At 45.3% G+C, this 20460-nt stretch overlaps 1 protein-coding gene across 1 annotated transcript in view; it reads left to right on the forward strand.

The window, feature by feature from the left end:
- Positions 1–6349: 6349 nt before the first annotated feature.
- The window catches only part of CPA (Subunits of heterodimeric actin filament capping protein Capz superfamily), a 99949-nt gene continuing 85838 nt past the window's right edge, over positions 6350–20460 (forward strand). The window contains exons 1-2 of the mRNA XM_087372031.1: positions 6350–6562; positions 8463–8578. Coding sequence (XP_087228157.1) covers positions 6448–6562; positions 8463–8578 — 231 coding nt within the window. The 5' untranslated portion in view covers positions 6350–6447. The remainder of the gene's footprint in view (positions 6563–8462; positions 8579–20460) is intronic.

The raw sequence follows: 20460 nt of genomic DNA on the forward strand, positions 1-20460 counted from the left end.
CCAAGAGAATCACCTCCACACTAGAACCATGTAGAAGGATCTGGCAAGTGTAAGCCATGCATAAGATAGTCGCATAGGTAGCCAATCACCACAACTCTACTTGCATGGGCCAATCGCTACCAGCCACCATGAAGACCTCCACTTAAGTTACCACATCCATCAGAGCCTCCTCCATGAGGTTCATATTACAACAACCCCCCTGAACTAAAATGAGGAGAAAGATAGGAAGAAACTAGCTATTTGCTAACATCTGCTTCACTCAAACATGATTGAAAAATAGCTGAAGATCTATGAATCAACACCAAAAGAGATTAATTTGTGACCCAAGACAAGTGCAATACACTGAGCACCATAAGAACCCTATGATTCAATTCAAGTGCAACATATCATGCACCATAAGAGTCGTAGAAAGCCCAATCATCTTCTACAATACAAGCAAAATCAGTTACAACATCAAATGATGATATCCCAAGAGCTTTGTCTTTCAAATGGTTTGAGCTTTTACCATGCTCGGCTCTATGTTTCTTCCAACACTGTTCCTTGACATGGCTAGATTTGCTGTAATAGCATAGCTCTTCAGCTTGCTACAATAGCATAGCTCTTCAACTTATGAGAGCTCTCAAAGACGGGTGGATCATCAAAAGATGTGTAAGGTTAGACCTTAACGACATTTTTTTTGCTTTGTCCATCGGGTCATGAAGCTCCACATAAATTTGTCTATTGTATACCATGCAAATATTTGGTTGAAAACTTTTACATGACTCTATGGCCTTAAAATTTCTCCATTACCGGAAGCATGTAGAAAATTTAAAGTTGAGGATGTAGCATAACCCTCGTGCAATTGAAATAGACTAAATTCTATAGGTGGATTGTACAAAAGGAATCATTTGAATGCCTCCTGCTTGAATGATCAATTGGTAGGACATTTCAATAGAAAATGCTACTTGACATATCGTTTCAAGTGGTTAAAACATTTTCCAATGGGTAGCACTTCAACAATGACTTACCTTTTCCATAAAGAATTATAATCCACATGCAATCATAACAAATGCTCGTGACACATGATATTGGGCCTAGAGGAAGGGTCCCCACCTTAGGGGGACTTTATTCACTTGCCAAGGATACATCCACTTAGAGCCCTCAATCATAAGCAAGGCAATGTTGAAAAACATATCACAGTCTCCTCCATTCCCGAAAGAAGAACATCTTTGCATTATCTTGAAGCAAGATCCCTCACATCATATCCAAGCCTTGCTATATTCATAAGGGAATCCAAAAAGAGAGATCTTATATCTAACCACATTAGTTTAAATCTCAATTTACAAGAGAACGTCAACATGTTCATCATCATCATTCAAGTTACACAAACACATATGATAAAAAAATAGAGCTCTAGATTCCACATCATTCAAGGAGGAAAAGGGGGGAAACTAATGCTCTTCCACATTAGCAATGCAAGCATCGTCCTTCTAAAATAAGTTCAAAAGTCCTACTTAGGACTAATGCATACCATGCAAACGTGGTGATCATCCTCCCAAAACAGGTTCAAACTTCCTAGTTAGGATTTTAGCCTAGGCCATAGATGTTGCATATGGTGTAATAACATGGTCAAGAAGGTAAGGACCATCTCCTAAAGAAGGGAGTCTTGCTGCATGGTCTCTCTTCTCACTCCTTGATCCCAGATCATGTTCAAAAGTGACATGAACATGCAGCTTTCATGCAAGATCAAACAGTGTCAATGGAGAGGAGATTGTGGCAAGCATGTGTAGAGTCATGCACCCCGTGAAAATTTGATGAAGACAAGCAAGGAAGAGGAACAAAATTATAGATATGGTTTTTGGCAGCATTTGGGTGCAGTCACAAGAGTGGAGCCCAAGCACAGGTGTATCCTACTTTAATAGAAGTTCTTGGTTGGGATCCAATGTCCCCAATTAGCCCATCAATCAGGAGCCCACAAATTCTGGGCACATGGATCTGGGAACATGGTTTTGTGAAACCATGGTTTTGTTGGACCATGGTTTTGGGGTAACTAAGCCGGATGGACTTGGTTTACCATGTACTCAACCTAGAGGGGTCTAGTTACAATGTGACCATGTAACCAAACAAGAGTGGTCTAGTTAGAATGTATCTAGATTAGTCAAAATTTGGTGCCATGGAATTGAAGTTGTGGAGCTTAGTTCCCAACGTCTACTCTTTCCCAATCAAAGGGTCTAGTCCTTACTTCATGATCTAAGGGTTTTTCTTCAAAAGAAAATTTCTCTTTATTCTTCCTTCACATGTAATTATGTGACTTATCAATGATTCCCATTATTTTGTCCACTAGCAAGCTAGGGTTTGATGTCTTCCTTGGCATATAACTAGCCCAACATTAGTAAACAATTTTCTTGAAGCCCTTGACGAGGATTTGTTATTACTCTACATGTCACTTACTTTGCCTCCCTGCTATGTAGGCAATGTCATACCGCTCTACAACTATGCCTTTCTTATGGCCATTCCATGTCTTGTCATGGTCTATGCCTTGATATGCCAACAAGTTATCTTATATATCGCTTTTCTCATTCACTTTATCATCTAGTTCCCATCATGGCACTTCATTGTAACATTTTGTATTTACCAGTCACATATAGATGTCCATTATGACATACTACAATACCTATTAGTTGCATCTGGTTTATCAAATCCTGACCATACCAATAACTCAACAGATACTTGGTGATTAGTGGGTTATTTGGCTAATACTTGCACTACACTAGTCTAACTCGGGATTAGTGAGTTATTTGCTAATACTTGCACTACACTAATATAACCCGTGCTTAAGACCCACCAAATAATTTCAAGGAAATGGGTATCTTTACCCTTATTGGGGTTCAAGTATTGTTATCATAACAATGCCCTAGAACATTGGATAATAAGACCCATTTATTAAGTCATTTGTATGGCAAAACGTCTTTTCATTAAGGAGTATAACCCTACTTGGGTTGCACTCCATTTCTAGATATTTTCATTTTGAAAACTCAATTGAGATCAATTGTTGGTCTTCAAAACTAAAAAATAATGCTAGCAATGGGCAAGGCCTAAAACGTCAATATGGTCAAAACAAAGACAACGCATGAGGAAAAGCACACAAATATGTATTGAGTTGGCTCACTAGGCCATACTCTTGTCTCAAAGTATAACAAGCTTTCCAAGAAATTGAAGAGTCGAGATTATATCAAAAAATTATGCAAGCAAGTGCTATTAATTTTTTCTTAAGGTTAGAATGAATTCATCTCTTCTACAAACAATATAGTATTCTTAGAAATCTAGTTCTTGTCCCACCATCAAGATATAAGGATAGTTATTAGTAGGTAAAAACATGTAAACATGTTGGAAATTTTCAAAGGGGAAGTAACATGAGGTATGTATCCTTCCATCATATGAAAGTAGGCACAATGTAATGTAGATATATGTGATGTGACTTACATATGAAACTAGGCACAAGGAAATGTAGACATATAGTTTTTGTGAAATATTTCCCTACTTGATACACATGCAATGCTTGATATAGTATTTGTGAAATGTTTCCCAACGTGATACACATTCAATGCCCCAAAAAAGTGTAAATCCTTTGGAGGTCATATGCATCTCTCCACCATATGAAAGTAGGTTTAAGATATGAAAGTAGGCACAATGTAATATAGAATCTGTATGTTATTTGTGAAATGTTTCCCAACTTCATACACATTCAATGCCCAAAACAAACTCCAAAGTTGTGTATAAGGGTTAGTATAATTTCAACACTCTTTGGGATGGTTGTAGATGTCTATAAGGTTTATAAGGATGTAAAGTCCAAAAAGAAAGTCCATTATGTCATAGGTAATATATAATGTTGGAGTTGTTAATTTTACATATTGCATGCATATCATTATAAGCTTTTGTAAATGAACTCATAAAGCTTAAAAATAGGATAAGTTAGTTAGATTTTAACACACATGGCTTAGATGAATAGAAAAACTAATTAGAGTAAATTTGCATAAGGAGAGGTTTAGACTTATAAGTTGTTTTCTTCTATGAAGAAGGGGACACCAATACTTAACATGTTACACATACACGATGCAAAATGGCCTTCAATAAATCCATAAAATTGTAGTTTGATTTACATTTCATGTGAAATATAAAAAATTGATTATTTTATGTACGCTATTGTCAACTTTTAGAGGCATTTTGAACATCGGCCTAGTAAATACATGGCAAACAATTGTAGTTTGAACACTCGTTCAAGGCAAAAGGAAAGGTAACATTTTCATACATCCTCTCTACCTTAATATAAAGTGATCCATGATTAAAAACAAAAATCTAAAGGAGCTTGGGATTGCACTTTTTTCTTCCAATACTACTATGTGCTTAACTTGAAATTGAGTCTTGTAAATACTAGAAATGAGCTTTCAAAGTATTTCACAAGGCTTGTTTGAAGAAACCTTTCTTTAATATGAATATTACACATTGAGGAGAGAATAAGAAAAGCTCACTCAGCCTCAATGTACTAGATGCATATTACTACTTACATATTTGTTAGCATACGTAATGGAGGCTATTATGTTATTAAATGGATACTTACAAATGGTACTATCTCATAGCATAAAAGAATGAGTTCCAAGGCACATATTTATGTATTTTATTCATAGATCCCATGGAGGGCCTTTATGCTGACAAAGTACGAAGACTTATGGATAAAGAAAAGTTGGGAAAGCAAAAGCATATCATGAATGCATCATTTGAGAGGCCAACAATGGGACAATGATTGTGGTTGCCCATACAAGAAGCAAAAAAGAAGAAGGAAATCAAATGAGGAACATGAATGCACTTGCAAAGCCAACCCCTTGTAATTTGAGAAAACCCCCTTGTTGGTTTGTACTTGCTATCATGAAAAGTTTTGGGGTGGGTAGACATATGATGCACAAATCGATGTGGTTGTTTAGAGGTGACATGTTTGTTGCCCAACTCCTAAGGCTCCTTTCGAAAGGCCTTCCAAAAGGGCCATGTCTAACTATTTTCACACTCTCTAAAGTTCGGCATTGGGCCTATGAAAGGCGGGTAATATGTTATTTCAAGACAAATATGCTCACATTCTCTTAGGGGGCCTACACGTGAGCTACAGATATTGCAAGAATACACAAAAAACTAAACATGTAGAGTTGGTTTTACTCATCCACATGCCTAAGCAATCCTTCCACACTTGACCTTGTGGCAAATGCAGGCAACATTACTATAAAAGTGCATATAGTGGTATTTATCTAGGTGCACAAAAAAGACAAAGTAATGTATTTTCTCGATGGACTCTTTCGAGTAGATGCACCTTAATAAGGCTTGTAATACCGTGGTCAAATCCATGTACTTATGACTAGAGGGAAAAATGCAACTTTCCTTTGGTCTTAAATCAAAAGCGCACCTATTAAGGCCATGTCAAGGCATGCTATTTTTGTAGAAGTAGAAGAGGACAATATCATAACTAATCATGGGCAATAAGAAAACCCACATGCGGGCTAGAGCGGAGGTTGTATCTCCACTCATAGTAGCAACACCTCCATTGTTCCTCAGAATAGTAGTTCACTTGCTTGTTCCTATGGGAGGCTAAGATGTGTGCAAGTGTCGAGTGTTTTGACAAACCATTAGAGGGGCAAAGTGTTAGCTTTAGCCACCTTCTAGTCTTATTTTTCGAGGAGTATCTCGCTTGTTTTTTGGGGAGAGTACCTCAAATGCATGCCAGATCATAATTTGGGGGCTTGGAGGTGAAGACCTCTCTTCTAGCCCACGAAGAGACATCATGGTTGGAACATTGGGTAATGTCTCCATTCGAATAAGTGGCACCTCGAGGTATGCCTTGTCCATGTGGAGTGTGGCCATAAGAGCATGGGTTTTGTCAAAAAACCATCCAAACATTTGTACTTCATTTATCTCTCACGGGTGGTTACACATGGCCCAAACCCCGTAGAAGCGAGAAAAGGCATGTGTGAAAATGCCTGCATGGCTTAGGGTTGGGCGGGTGAAGGGTGAGAGGTAGTGGCGATGGGCGCCCCGCCTTTTTGCATGGCAAATGACGCCTTGCCACGTGGAAGGCAAGCAAGGGGACGTCTCTTCTCTCACATGGCCGAGCGCTGGTGTGTAAGCAACACGGATATGGCGGTTGTACGGGCCTATGTTGAGGCTTCTTGAGGGTATATAGGTGAGGTGAGGTGGGCGAGTGGCCGTCTCTACGTTGTCCTAAGCAAGGAGAGGACAACAAGATAAGGGTAAGATTTTATTAAAAAAAAAATAAACAATACAAAACAAAACGAGATTCGGGTGGGAAACATTCACACGGGAACTTAAGCTGGGAAGCTTTACGTATACTCTGTGTCTGTCACTCTTTGTGTTGTTCCATAGCCTTTCGTTGGAGCATCGCCGCTTGATCGATTGCTTGCATTTGCCATGGCCGATCACCCCGTCGGAGACAATGAGGAGCTCTCCGACCAGCAGAAGATCGCCCTCGCCAAGTGGTTCCTCCTCAACTCCCCCCCTGGAGAGATCCAATACGTCGCCAAAGGTATTTTGCTCTGCTTTTCGTACCCTTGCCGCCTTCCCTGCTCCTTTCCTCCTTCCTCAACATCAGAAAATTTTACCCTCTTTTGCCTGTCGCATCCGAGTTTTGCTGCATTCAGCTGCTTCCGTGCTGGCTTTTGTTGCGTTGATCGATCGAAACTGTGCGCTTCCTGTCTTTGCTTCCCTGCTCTTTTCCAATCAGCGTTGGCTCTCCGTACCAGTCGCCTGGCAAGTGCATTACTATCTTGGTCACGCAATTAACTCAACGCTGATGCGAATGTGTATTTTCCTCCATGGAATAAGAAGTTGCATCCATAGATTCACCCGTTTTGCCACTAAGCCGATACTTTTTCTTCCTTGCCTGTGCCGGATATTGTAGTTTGCCGAAGAGTTTGCAGCGAGCTTCTTAAAGTTTTTCAAAATTTCATGGCACATTGGTGAGATAGCTTACCAACAGAGGTGTTGGTGTAGTTCTCGTCTAGCTTACTAGGTAAGTTGTTGAGATTAGCTCACCAACATAGGAGGAGCATAGGAGGTGGTGTAGTTCTCGTCTAGCTTACTAGCTCCCAAAATCAGGGAACTATCGGCTGCTTGCGGGGAGGTCCAGATTAGAGGGATCATTGGTGCAAGTGAGAGAGCCTGCACCTTGATGTCCTTGTGCAAGCTAGTGTAAGAAATTATATGTGAACACCATTTCAACCTCTGAGACCACATAATGTAGACTACCATTGCCTGCGGAAAAATAAACGTTCACATACTTCAGAGCAGAATGGATCGACATATAGAAAGAGTAGAGCCTTAATTGAAGCAGTTATGTGCATGCTTAAGGAGCTGTGGCTACAGCTGTGAGTATGCTATGGTATTTGCGTGCATATGCCATGCTCATGTACCCAATGATCTCAGAAGTAAGCTGGATAATAAAGCAAATAAATGCATTTTTTGTTGCCTGCCGTCAGCAAAGCAAACTGTACAGATTTCACCACATGAAAGAAGGAAGATAATAATAGGCATAGATGATGTCTTGGGAGAGAAAATGAGTTGCTATGCTGTCTCAAAACAGCAGCCAGATTTTCAACCTTCAGAATCTAAGTCACCAGAAAGAGATTTATTCAGCATTTCAATGACAGTTTGGAACAATGAATTCAGCTACTTGGGAGGAACAGCAGCCGCCAGAAAGAACCTCACATGCTATTACATCCTGCAAAGATCTAGGAGGTGACCTCTCGTCTAAGGCGGCATCAATCGGGTGACATCAGCTAAAAAGTGTCTTAATGGAGTCCTTATGTTGCATGTTTTGGATGAGGGTGACCCTTATACTTTTACTAGGATGACAAGCATCTACCCTGGAAACACTCTATGAAGCAATCTACCCTGGAAACACTCTGTGAAGCAGGAAATGTAATCGCAAAAAACACGCCAAGATCACTTCAGGCTAAAAGCTTTTACTCAAGTGGGGGAATTCTGGCATGTTGCAGTGATTTGTTTGTTGCAGAGTGTGGTGAGGAAAACTTGGGCATCTTGAAAGAATCAGCAGTAGTATGTTCAACTATTTTGTTTTGCACAAGGTATTTATAACATCTGGCTGCTGTAAGGACGCAATCTTAAATGTTGCCAGTTTCAATGCAAACCACTTAATAATAGGCTAAAGATGGTTAAAGAAAGGATGATTACAATCTGTGAATTTTTCACATTTCCTCTTTTCCCAACGAGATCTTTGTTTGCTTTGCATTGTTGTTCACTGTCACATGCTATACTATAATAATTGCACGGGAAAATATGTAGTCTGTGATATATGCATTCTTTTGAATAAGATGAAAGCATTTGCTATAGACATTATTCAAATGCCAAATGCTTGGCTTTTGATTTATAGGTATTATTGAAATTGTCGAATGTTTGGCTTTTAGATTTGCAAGGAGTGCTTATGAATGAAGATATCTTCAGAACGGCTGCAAAAGATGCTTTTCCACAGTATAACAAAGAGCAGATGATATCAATTGAAATGTCAGATGGAAGTGGCCAGGTACAGTAAAGCTACAATACAATTTGGTTTTCACTACTTCCATCTACATCTCACGTTCTTCTTTGAGCAGAAAGTGGTGATCTAGTTTGGATGTCCCTATCAGTTGCCTATTTTTTTACCCCATATTCCTGAGAATCTGTCAAAGAAAAAGGACTTCACTTTTCAGATTTATAAAGCACACGATTGGATGCTAGTATTTCAAACTCACTAAATTAATCGAAATGTTCAACTGTCTATAGGAGAACCAGACAGATAAATCACTCCGCATAATGAAAGAGCATTTTTTCCTTTTTAACAATCAGGCCTGATTTGGGACAATTTTAGTTGCCCTCGTATTTTAGGGGTGAAAAGCTTGTGTAGACACCTTCAAATTAGAAAGTCTGTAAAAAATTTCACCTCTCATCAGACTCCTCCTTTAGTTCTTCTACTTTGCTGTAGATCTACCCACTATGGTACCTGGAATAACTACTGTTGATCACTGGAACTGCCTCTCCTCTTCACCCTGGAAGGTGATCTGCAGGTCTATGATCCTGCATATGCCGGCGAACCAGCAGTTCTGCCAACCTAGGGGCCAGGCCTATAATGGCTCCAGCCCCCAATTTGCTGCCCCGACCTGCATATAAAACCACCTATGTGGCCCCATTTGGTTGGTCATTCAGCTCACGTGACCCAAACAAGGATCTAGTGTCAGCCCTTGATGCTGGCCGGGGTGGCCCATGAAGCTGCCGTAAATATAAATTAAGATGAGATCTATGTGCTACCCATGTGGCAGCCAGATTACTGCCCACATAGCAGCTCGAGTCCAAGATCCTTCATCACTTCCCATGCTACATGTTAACCTCCCCCATGTCCTTCTCATATGGGGGCTCACAGGTGGGCAGGTGACCCCAACACTGGTGTTCTCAGTCGGTTGGTCAATGGAGGGTGTGAAGAAATTTTGGGCAGTGGCATTGGGTGCCTGCTGCATGATGATTCTGGAGTTCAGGTGATGAAGACCCCGAGGAGGTTGAGTTACTGACAAATGCAGCTCATCAAAAAGCGGATTCATGGTGCACAACGCTGAGCATGATGGTGTTTGTTGATGACTGTGAGATTGGGGAGGCACAAGAAGAGTTTTTTGCAGGTGACCTCAGTAGACTCAAGGTTGAGCCTTGACTTGAGCCCAGCAGGAGCTTGGGTTTAGAGATAGTTCTAAGCAGTGCAAAATTTAATGGAGCGAATCTATTGACTGGACTTGATGGTAGTACCTGGATATCTGGAAGATTTTGGCGGGGTTGTGATTTTCTTTGACGGAGGTGTGTGGATTAGTGTTTGAGGATGCCTTTGACTCAGCTCTCCTGTGGCAGCAATGGAACCAAATGAGGACTTAGGAGTAGGATGCCTACAGATTATGTTGCGTGAGAGGATTGTCACATGGGCAGTGAGAAGGACTGCCATGGCAGAGGGCAGAGCTAGAAGATATGTGGGCTGCCACGTTGACATATTCCTGGTTGCCAGCCGTGTAAGCAGGTTGGGATGTAATGTCACATGCAAGTTGGCCATCTGCTTGGTGGGGTCTTCTTGTGGTCGGCCTGATTTGTTAGCTGGCTAGGCCTTCTCAAGTGGGCCTATGTAAGGAGAGAGATCCAAAGTTCCACCAAAGTGTGGCCCTTTGATCTTACCACCACGTACTTCTAGTATCTCTCTAGAACTTGAGCCTGTGTGCTCCATGTCGAGCGTGTGTAGACTCTGTATCCAGATCTCAGCTTCTTGCTGCTCTAGGAGACAGCCAAGTCCCAGCCCTAGTAGAGTTCAGTCTGCAGCCTCTATTGCACTCCTCTGCCTCCTGGAAGTAGACCTGAGGATGTCTGCACTGCTGCTCCTGCTGCTGCCACACCTGCTGGTGTGCTGGATGCGATATGAGGCTCCTAGCCTCTCCTTTTATAGGCCCCAAGGCGTGGCCAAAATAGCCGATTGGAGCAGGTCTCCTGGCCGACTCCGTCTGCAAAAATCCTGCCCCCACCAGCCCTATATTTTGGGCTGTGGGCACCTGCTCTTGGCCTATGTGCCCTCTGCCTTTAAGTGGGGGCCCTGTTAGAAAATACCCAACAGAGGGTACACGTAGCGGAAGACTTATAGTAATGCCCAGGAGCTCACACAGTGTGCGGTGTGGGTGTGGAATCACAAACTTCTTTACTTATGTGCATTCAATAGGTGTGCAGACTCATCAATAGACAATGAACCGATCAGATAGAGAAACCACCAAATAATATATTTCCGTCCACAACTATGGACACAATACAAAAGAGACAGATCCAAAGTCCCACCAATGGTGTGGTCCTCTGATCTTACCACAAAAGTCCTTCTCTTATCTGCTGGCTATCTCTAGACTAGAGTCCGCGTGCTCCACCTCGAGCGTGAGTAGACTTTCCGTCTAGAATGATCTTCTCCACCTTGCTGTCTGGAAACCAGTCTAGGTGGGCAGCTTCCTGCAAGCTAAGTCTGCAGCACAAGGCACTTCTTTCTCCTCCTGACTGTAGGCCCAAAGAAAGCCCTGCTGCTGCTCTTTCTGCTGATGGAATTGCTAGCTCCAGATGATGCTGAAATGAGGCCTGAATGGCCTCCTTATATAGCCCTCAAGGGCCTGGCCAGCCAACCGACTCAGTCTGTACAAAAACCGACTGAGTCTGTACAAAAAACCGACCCAGTCTGCTTGGGAAAAACTGCCCTTAAAGGGCTCACAATTCAGGCCTTTTATGGCCCAAACTTCCAGGGTTTTTGGCCCTCCATTCAAGGCAAATATGCAGCCTATAAAAGGCCTGCCACCTCCCCACTGCCAGTCACATTCCTTGCTGCAGATCTGAGCCTGCACTCCCTGCCATGTCTGCGCCTCTGCAAACAGTGCGCCTCCATGTCCTAGATCCTGCGCAATCTGTCCCAGACTGTCTTGCTTCTGCTCCGTACTTTCCTGGCCCTGTGTCCTGCCCTTAACAGTCCTAGATGTGCTGCCCACATACCAGCCATGATGCTGTCTATGTGGCAGCCCCTTTCTCTCTTTTCCTGTTGGGCACTGCCCTAGGTCTCCCTCCCCCATGCTCTCCTCATATGGGGGCTTACAGATGGGGAGGTGACCTTTCCAACACCCCCTCTCACCGACACATCTCAGCCCAATGCCAACACGTCGATGAAGATGCTCCAGTAACTCCCTGGTCGTAGTCCTCTGGAACCTTTCGGTGTCGTAATCTTTTCCTGGCTTTTCATCCAGTGGCTCCTGCTCCACCAGGTCCGGTTTTGCTTCCGCACACCATCCTGGTACACAGGTCCATCTCTGGTAGCACCTCCTGGTACCACCTCCTTCAGTCGCATTCCCGCCTCTGAACTTGAGCAACCCAACCGTCACGATCTTCCAGTCGTCCCCCTCATAATGAGTGAACAACCTGGAGTCTTCCAGGCACCATGCTCTGAGGGTTTGTTTCAACCCGTCCTTCCTTTGGCAAGGTCTGCAACCAATGAATTTATCCAGATAACCTGGACCATGAACTCTCGCTGAGTTCTCAAGCAGGTACTCTTCTGGCTTCAGTACTCTTTGTCCACCACCTTCTAGCAATCTGCGTCCGAGATTTGAAGAAGCACCAAAACTTCCCCTTCTGCCTTCGAAGAAGGCCAATTCCTTCCAATCTCTTATCACGTGAGACAAATGAAGAGCAGAATCTCTCCACAGCATGCTATAAAAGCTCAAATGCAGAATATCAAATACATACCAGACTATTGTACTGCCTGAATGTTCGCTATGAAAGCAAACCCTGTACTTCAATAAGGCACCTGTCAAAATCTTGTGTAATCCTGTACTGTCCCCTTCTGAAGTCCAGCATCCAGCTGACCATGAGACCCCAGGGCTTTCCATGGAATCCACCCTCGTGTCAGTGTCAACAGCTACACACCTGGAAGGTTCCAAGCACTCCATACTGTCCTTCACCTTCACAAAGGCATCTGACTCCTCGTTGACCCAACTCTTTATGTCAGACATCCTTACTGTGATTTCGGGATCAACATACCTGACCTCGGTAACACTCGGTGATGTCACCAGGAACAATTCTTCGATTACCACATTAGCTTTGGCCTTTCCCTCTGAATCTGGGTCAGACTCCTGTTTGTTGTTCAGATCCGCCTTTTTCTTTCTGCAGTCCTTTGCAAAATGTCCGGGCGTATCACAATAGAAACACTTCTTCTTGTGCTTCCTCTTTGAAGTCCCCTCGTCATCAGAGTCATCTTTATTGGACTTGCCACTGTTAGGCTTGCCCTTTCCCTTACCTGCGGAATCCTTCACCAGCATCGCCTTGTCATCTTTGTCCCCATTGTAGAGCTTCTCCCGAGCTTCCTCCTGTAGCAGTAATGGACACAACTCCTCAAATGTCAGAGGTTTGGTTCTCTGTCCTGCTGTCACAGCCGTAACAAAGCTCTTGAAACTCTGAGGCAATCTCCTCAATACCATCAAGGCCAGATGGCATGAGTCTGTCTTCTGACCAATCGCTGCTAACTGATCCCGCACCACCTTGACCTTCGTCAGATGATCATGCACCGTATCGCCTTCTTCCATATCAAGATTGTAGAGTTGATGCTGAAGAAGCACGATCTGGGAGGTATTATCTGTCTCGTACAGATCCTTCAGGGTGGCCCACGCCTCTACTGACGTCTGGGCCAGCTGGATATGCGGAAGAACAGAGTCCGCCGTAGTCCCTATGATTATTGCCAGGGCATGGGCATCTCTTTCTTCCCAAGCTTCAAGCTCCTCTCTGTCTACTGCCATGAGTACCTTCCCTTTAGTGTCCACCATGTCTGCCAGCTTCGACTCCTCTCCCGTGGTCAGCTTCCACAACTTCCGAGCCACTAAATGACTCCGGATCTTCACTTTCCAGATCGGGTAATTAGTCCCGTCCAGGTTTCCAGACTCTCCAAAGTTAGGGATAGTGAAAGAGAGAAAACTGGAGGAGGAGGAAGGGATAGTAGGGGCTGAAGAGGCTGTCGACATCTCTGCTGTATATACCACACAGCAAAATCAACCAAACTCAAATGCAGTAACCCAGAACTCTGAACGCACCTGATTGAACCTGAGTCACCCTCCTTCTCGCAAGGGCACAATCCTCCAGTCGTGGAAGTCGATTCCCTAGAGCTTCTGAATCAGGGTCGTCCTTCAGCAAGGTCCCTGCCTTCAGGCTCCCACACCTGTGAGCCTCCTACTTGGGCTCTGATACCATGTTAGAAAATACCCAACAGAGGGTACATGTAGCGGAAGACTTATAGTAATGCCCAGGAGCCCACACAGTGTGCGGTGTGGGTGTGGAATCACAAACTTCTTTACTTATGTGCATTCAATAGGTGTGCAGACTCATCAATAGACAATGAACCAATCAGATAGAGAAACCACCAAATAATATATTTCCGTCCACAACTATGGACACAATACAAAAGAGACAGATCCAAAGTCCCACCAATGGTGTGGTCCTCTGATCTTACCACAAAAGTCCTTCTCTTATCTGCTGGCTATCTCTAGACTAGAGTCCGCATGCTCCACCTCGAGCGTGAGTAGACTTTCCGTCTAGAATGATCTTCTCCACCTTGCTGTCTGGAAACCAGTCTAGGTGGGCAGCTTCCTGCAAGCTAAGTCTGCAGCACAAGGCACTTCTTTCTCCTCCTGACTGTAGGCCCAAAGAAAGCCCTGCTGCTGCTCTTTCTGCTGATGGAATTGCTGCTCCAGATGATGCTGAAATGAGGCCTGAATGGCCTCCTTATATAGCCCTCAAGGGCCTGGCCAGCCAACCGACTCAGTCTGTACAAAAACCGACTGAGTCTGTACAAAAAACCGACCCAGTCTGCTTGGGAAAAACTGCCCTTAAAGGGCTCACAATTCAGGCCTTTTATGGCCCAAACTTCCAGGGTTTTTGGCCCTCCATTCAAGGCAAATATGCAGCCTATAAAAGGCCTGCCACCTCCCCACTGCCAGTCACATTCCTTGCTGCAGATCTGAGCCTGCACTCCCTGCCATGTCTGCGCCTCTGCAAACAGTGTGCCTCCATGTCCTAGATCCTGCGCAATCTGTCCCAGACTGTCTTGCTTCTGCTCCGTACTTTCCTGGCCCTGTGTCCTGCCCTTAACAGTCCTAGATGTGCTGCCCACATACCAGCCATGATGCTGTCTATGTGGCAGCCCCTTTCTCTCTTTTCCTGTTGGGCACTGCCCTAGGTCTCCCTCCCCCATGCTCTCCTCATATGGGGGCTTACAGATGGGGAGGTGACCTTTCCAACAGGCCCAGCCCCCTTGTTTTGTGTGCCAGCTGAGTGGCTGGCCCCCTCCACTCCCCCCTATGTCATGACAAGAGAAATCACTAATCCGTGATTAGTAGACATTAAAACATTATTATATATTATACCCCAATGGTGTAACATGTATTTATATTTATGATGGACACCTACCGATTTGTTATGGCGGTGGATCATTGGAGTAGATAGAACTAGTCAAGCTGGAGCCAGTGCTTCAGACGGCATCAAATTTGGACATGTGACAATTATTCTATTAATAAAAATGTGCACACGTGTATAGGTCCTAGGGGGCAATAGGAAGGGAAGCGTACATTAAGGTGCATTGAATGGTAGATGCATGGGTCATAGGGTAAGGGTAGGTGTAAATGGGAAGATGGAACTTGAGTTATCTCAAGGGACATTAATGAAAGGGTATCACCCTTCATTGTGAATCTCACGTAGCATTCTCTTTTTTCACCTTGCATTCATCCGCCATCTCTCTCCAACCTTGCATGTAGGTTGAAAAGAAAAACAAGTACTCTCACGAGGGTGCTCTTTCCCATTGGAGGGCCAATTGGCATTCAAATCCATTTGCATTCTCGGGAAGTCCAACTCTTCACATTTGGTATCAGAGCGGCGACAATACATGATCGGGACGGGTAGAGAAAGAGAAGGAGCGAGCACGAGGGAGTGTGCAAGCGTGTGGGACAGAGACTCGAGCAGCCAATGCGGCGCAAGGCAAGAGTGCAGGAGGGAGCCCCACAAGCAGTCCACGTGCGGGAAGGGCCGCATAGGAAGAAGACGTGTGCGCACACGGCAAACCTCCGGGCGGCCAACGACACAGCGCTTAAAAAATACCCGCATGGAGATCGGGCCGATGTTGCAATCGTGATGCGCCAACAACAAGATCTGAAGATGGCCAGAATTATGCCTAAAAGTCCCTACGGAAGGCTGTTTGCAATCCTGATCTTTGGAGTGACGAGGTCCATGAACCTTGTAAACCATGGAATTTGGAGGCCCTGAGGTAAGGTCTTACTCTGAATTTTTTGGTCTTGGATGGACGGGGTGTCCTAACAGGGTGACTCCCCTCCCCCTCTGTGCGAATAGACCCTTAAAACTCGTAAACCGTGAGGAAAAGAGACCCCTTTGTTCTCCCTAATGGAAAGTCGGATCGGAACAAGATTTTAAGGAGGTGATCCACCCACCAAGTACCCCCTATAGTGGTATCTAGAGCTCCAATCCACTCAAATCAAGTAACCCAAACGGTATGTACCAGTTTACAGCATAAAAACAAGGAAGAAAGGCTAAAAGAGAAGGAAGAAGAGCTCATTTAAAGTGTTTTTTCGACACAAGCGAAGGGGGAGTCATATAAGTACCACTAACTCTACAACACTTGACTTTTGCTGTAAATTAAACTTCTTTTCTGAAATTGCAATGGAAGGGGAAGGGATATTTAATAATGAACTTGTCCTTTTTCCTCCACTACCAAAAGGAGATAGGGATAGAACACCATCACCTCCTCCTGAAGAGGATAATTTAGATGAGAGTTACACACATATTGAGTATGATAACCCACGTATAGAATTGCTTTCATCTCTCCTTCAAGAATCTCTTGATAGGGAGTTTTCCTTTAGAAATGAAGGAAGAAATGAGTCCATCCAAGAGCAAGGCGTCGAGTTTACGCCTTTAACTCAAAATCCCGTTCAGATGGATTATAATCCAAGGAGTCGTCTTCTGTTGATAAGCTAGTTTCTCAGCTTAGCCATGTGATTGCACAGTCCATTATGACAAAATTAGGGACTAAGAGAGCACTGAAGTTCATCGATTTGGCGACAGTGTACCAGTTTGGACTTGAGAGAGGGCTATCTAGCTCTGAGATATAGGTGCCCATGTAGGGAAGTAGACCTTGCATTGGAGGCAGTATCAGTTGGATTATTGCTCCAGGATCCTCTGTTGGAGTCATGTACCAGGACCAGTAGTTGGATTGTTGTTCCAGATGACCCAGTGTATGAGTACCAGACCAGAGGAGTGTTCCTAGCACCAGTGGCCTAGGAGAAATAGTTCCAGGTTTTCAGTGATCGTGTTGAGGAAGAGGGGCTTCTTCGAAAGTACTTGTGGCGGTCTTTAGCGGTGGAGCATCACACGATGGATTCCTCCACTTGTTTCAACGGCACACCCAGCTCCCTGGCGTCTCTGTTCCATCTAGGAGCTGAGAGGGGGTGTTAGAGGTCACTATCTCTTGATGTCACCTAGAGAGGGGATGTTAGAGGTCACCATCTCCTGATGTCACCTAGAGAGATGGCCTTGCTTGTGGGTGTGCCTGCCTAGTGAGTGAGGATAGTGTAGAGAGTGAGGGTTTGTGTTGTGGGTGTGCCCACCCCCTTGTGAGGGTAGTCTAGGGTTGTGTGTAGGCGCGACAGACGGTTTTGGAGGCGCCTAGAGGTGCGGGTCAGATCCTTGCTGATCAGGGCACCTCATGGACCCGATTGTGTGCCGTGCGAGCAGCCCCTGGAGCTATTCTCTGTGGCGCACCATGGAGGCAGTGTGGAGGCTTGTTTTGAGCAGCATATGGTCGGCCATATGGGGCTGCTGCTGGCCCTCAGGTCGGCCTGTTTGTGGCAAGGGCTCAGCCCTGATATATGGCCCTGAGGAGCCCCAGTTATAGGGCTGTAGGGTGGGCCCATATAGGCAAGCTGGTCGGCCCTGCCCCTTGCTGGCCGACTAAGAGGTTGAGGAGCTATATATAGGCCCCTTCCACATGTGCTTTCATAATCTCACTCCGGGGCCTGGTGGAGTAGGATATCCAGCCCAGTGTTGCACCTCAAGAGGAGTCCTAGGGCAGATGTGTGGAGCAGTTCTTCCATTCTCTGTGCCTCCCGTGTTCGTGGTTGTTGAGCTTACTGGTTGAGCTATTGAGCAGCCTGTTTGTTTCGAGGTTTTCCCCCAGTTGTAGCGGGGTTTTCTCCAGACATCACTTGCAGTTCTCTTGTGCCTTTCTCTCCTCTCTCTCCTTCTCCAAACCATGCACCTCATTAAGGCACATACCAATAACCTGTGCAATTTTGTACTATCCCCTTCTGAATTACAGGAACTATCTGAACATGAAACCCTAGGGCACTCCATGAATCCACCCTTGTGTCAGTATCAACAGCCACACACTTGGAAGATTCCAAGCACTCCATGCTGTCCTTCACCTTCACAAAGGTTTCTGACTCCACGTCGGCCCACATCTCTATGTCAGACATCTTGAGTGTGGCTTCTAGGTCGGCATATCTTACCTCCGTAACATATGGAGACGTCACCAAGAATAGTTTTTTGATTGCCACATTGGCTTTGGTTTTTGTGTCACCATGTGAATCTGAGTCGAACTCCTTGTTTTTCCAGATTCACCTTCTTCTTTTTGCAATCCTTCGCAAAATGGCCTTGCGTGTCACAATAGAAACACTTTTTCTTTTGCTTCCTCTTCTTGGAAGTGTCCTCATCATCTCCATAGTCATCCTTCTTGGGCTTTCCACCGTTAGGCTTGCCCTCTCCTTTGCCAACAATACCTTGTCATCGTTGTTGTTGTTGTTGTTGAGAGCTTCTCCCATCGTAACGAAGCTTTTGAAACTCTGAGGTAGCCTCCTCAGTACCATTAAGGCCAACTGCACAAGTCCACCTTGTGACCAACTGGTTCTAGTTGATCCCTCACCACCTTGACATTTGTCAAGTGGTCATGTACTGAATTCCTGCATCGATATCCAAGTTGTAACGATGATGGTGAAGAAGCAAGATCTGGGATGTTATCTGTCTCGTACAGATCCTTCAGAATGGTTCACGCCTCTACTGACGAGTCGGTCATTTGAAGCACAGAGTCCGCTGTAGTCCCTATGATCAATGCCAGGGCGTGGGCATCTCTATCTTCCCAAGCTTCCAGCTCCTCTCTATCTACTGGTATGAGTATATTCCCTTTGTTGTCCACCACACACTCTGGCTCCACCTCTGCCCCCGTTGTTAGTTTCCACAGTTTCTGAGCCACTAAATCCTGCCCCCACCAGCCCTATATTTTGGGCTGTGGGCACCTGCTCTTGGGCTGTGTGCTCTCTGCCTTTAAGTGGGGGCCCAGCCCCCTTGTTTTGTGTGCCAGTTGAGTGGCTGGCCCCCTCCACTCTCCCCTATATATGGGGCTGTGGGCTGGGCCATATGGCTGACCAGATCTGGCCGACCAGCCAGCTCCATGGCCCTCTATAAGGGCAGGGTGCTGCCCTTTTGCAGCCCCTCCCTTTGCTGCTGCCAGGCCCTGCTGTAGGCTCCTTTCCTGCCTATAGGCCGGCGCATCCTAGGGGCTTCTGTCCCTTTTCTGCTGCTCCAGATCTGCCCGCTTCCAAACCAGTTCCATGCTCTGTACTTGGCACCATCTGTTGCAGTCCTTTTCTTTTGTGAGGTGCTGCCCATGTGGCAGCCTCCCTACTCTCTCTTCTTTGGGCATCTTCTGCCCTAGGTCTCCCTCCCCCACGCTCTCCTCATTCGGGGGCTTACAGATGGCGAGGTGGCCTTTCCAATAGAGTTCGCCAGGACATCTTCCCAGGTTGATACTCTTTTCCAGATAGTGACTTTCCTCCATTGAGTATGGGCCTTACCTTGTTGGAGATTACCGAGGCTAGCACTAGAGTCATCTATACGTTTAGCATAGAGTGGGACCGACGCAGTTTGTCTTGCACGTGTTGTTAGAAAAGTCACTGCCCCACCTGTGAGCCCCCGTTTTGAGGGGACAAGGGGGCAGGAGACTGTAGGGGGAAAGGGGCTATGGCTACCTAGCTGCATGGAGGACTGCGCCAGCATGATACGGAGGCTGAGCAGTACCAGGGCCAGCCAGCAGCAACAAAAGGCCACCAGAAGGGGCCTACTTATAGGCCAGACCAGCCAGGTCTGGTCGGCCCACTTACAGCCCTAAAAAGGGCCCTGACCAGGTCGGTCTAGTCGGCTGCAGCAGACTGGCCTGTCGGTCACCTACCAGGGCTCCTTGCCCTCGTATAAAAGGGGCTTCAGTCCCCCACTATTCTTCATCACCTACACAGACTGCCTTTCACATAGGCACAGAGGGAGAGAAGTGGCTCAGCACTAGACAGCAACCTTTGCTGTTTGTACATGCTCACCCGGTTGAGCTTTTGTCTACCCACGATTGTGGAAGAATGTATCTGAGTTTTGGCTATCTCTTTCTCCGTCTCTCTGAGTGTTGTATGAGCTAGATCGGGAGTGAGGTGTGAGTGATTTTATCCTCTATTTCCAACATGGTATCAGAGCTAGGTTCATAGTTCTAGATCGGAGTACCTCAGCAAGTAGGCGACTCCAATCGACACTCAGGTTTGCTGCGTGGTCAAGTTCTCTGCTGTAAATTCAGTTTACTGTTCTTTATTACAGCAAGGATGGAGGACAAAGATTCTACTGTTGCCTGTAAATTCAGTTTACTGTTCTTTATTACAGCAAGGATGGAGGACAAAGATTCTACTGTTGCCTCTTCAGCCCCTTCTCTTCCTTCCTTCTCCTCCAGATTCCTCTCATTCACCATCTCGAACTTCGCAGAGTCATGGAAGCTAGACAGGTTGAACTACCCGATCTGGAAGATGA

Source organism: Dipteris shenzhenensis, chromosome 33, assembly GCF_047967505.1.
Source record: "Dipteris shenzhenensis isolate YYH24624 ecotype China chromosome 33, Dip_SZ_1.0, whole genome shotgun sequence".
Taxonomy (NCBI): domain Eukaryota; kingdom Viridiplantae; phylum Streptophyta; class Polypodiopsida; order Gleicheniales; family Dipteridaceae; genus Dipteris; species Dipteris shenzhenensis.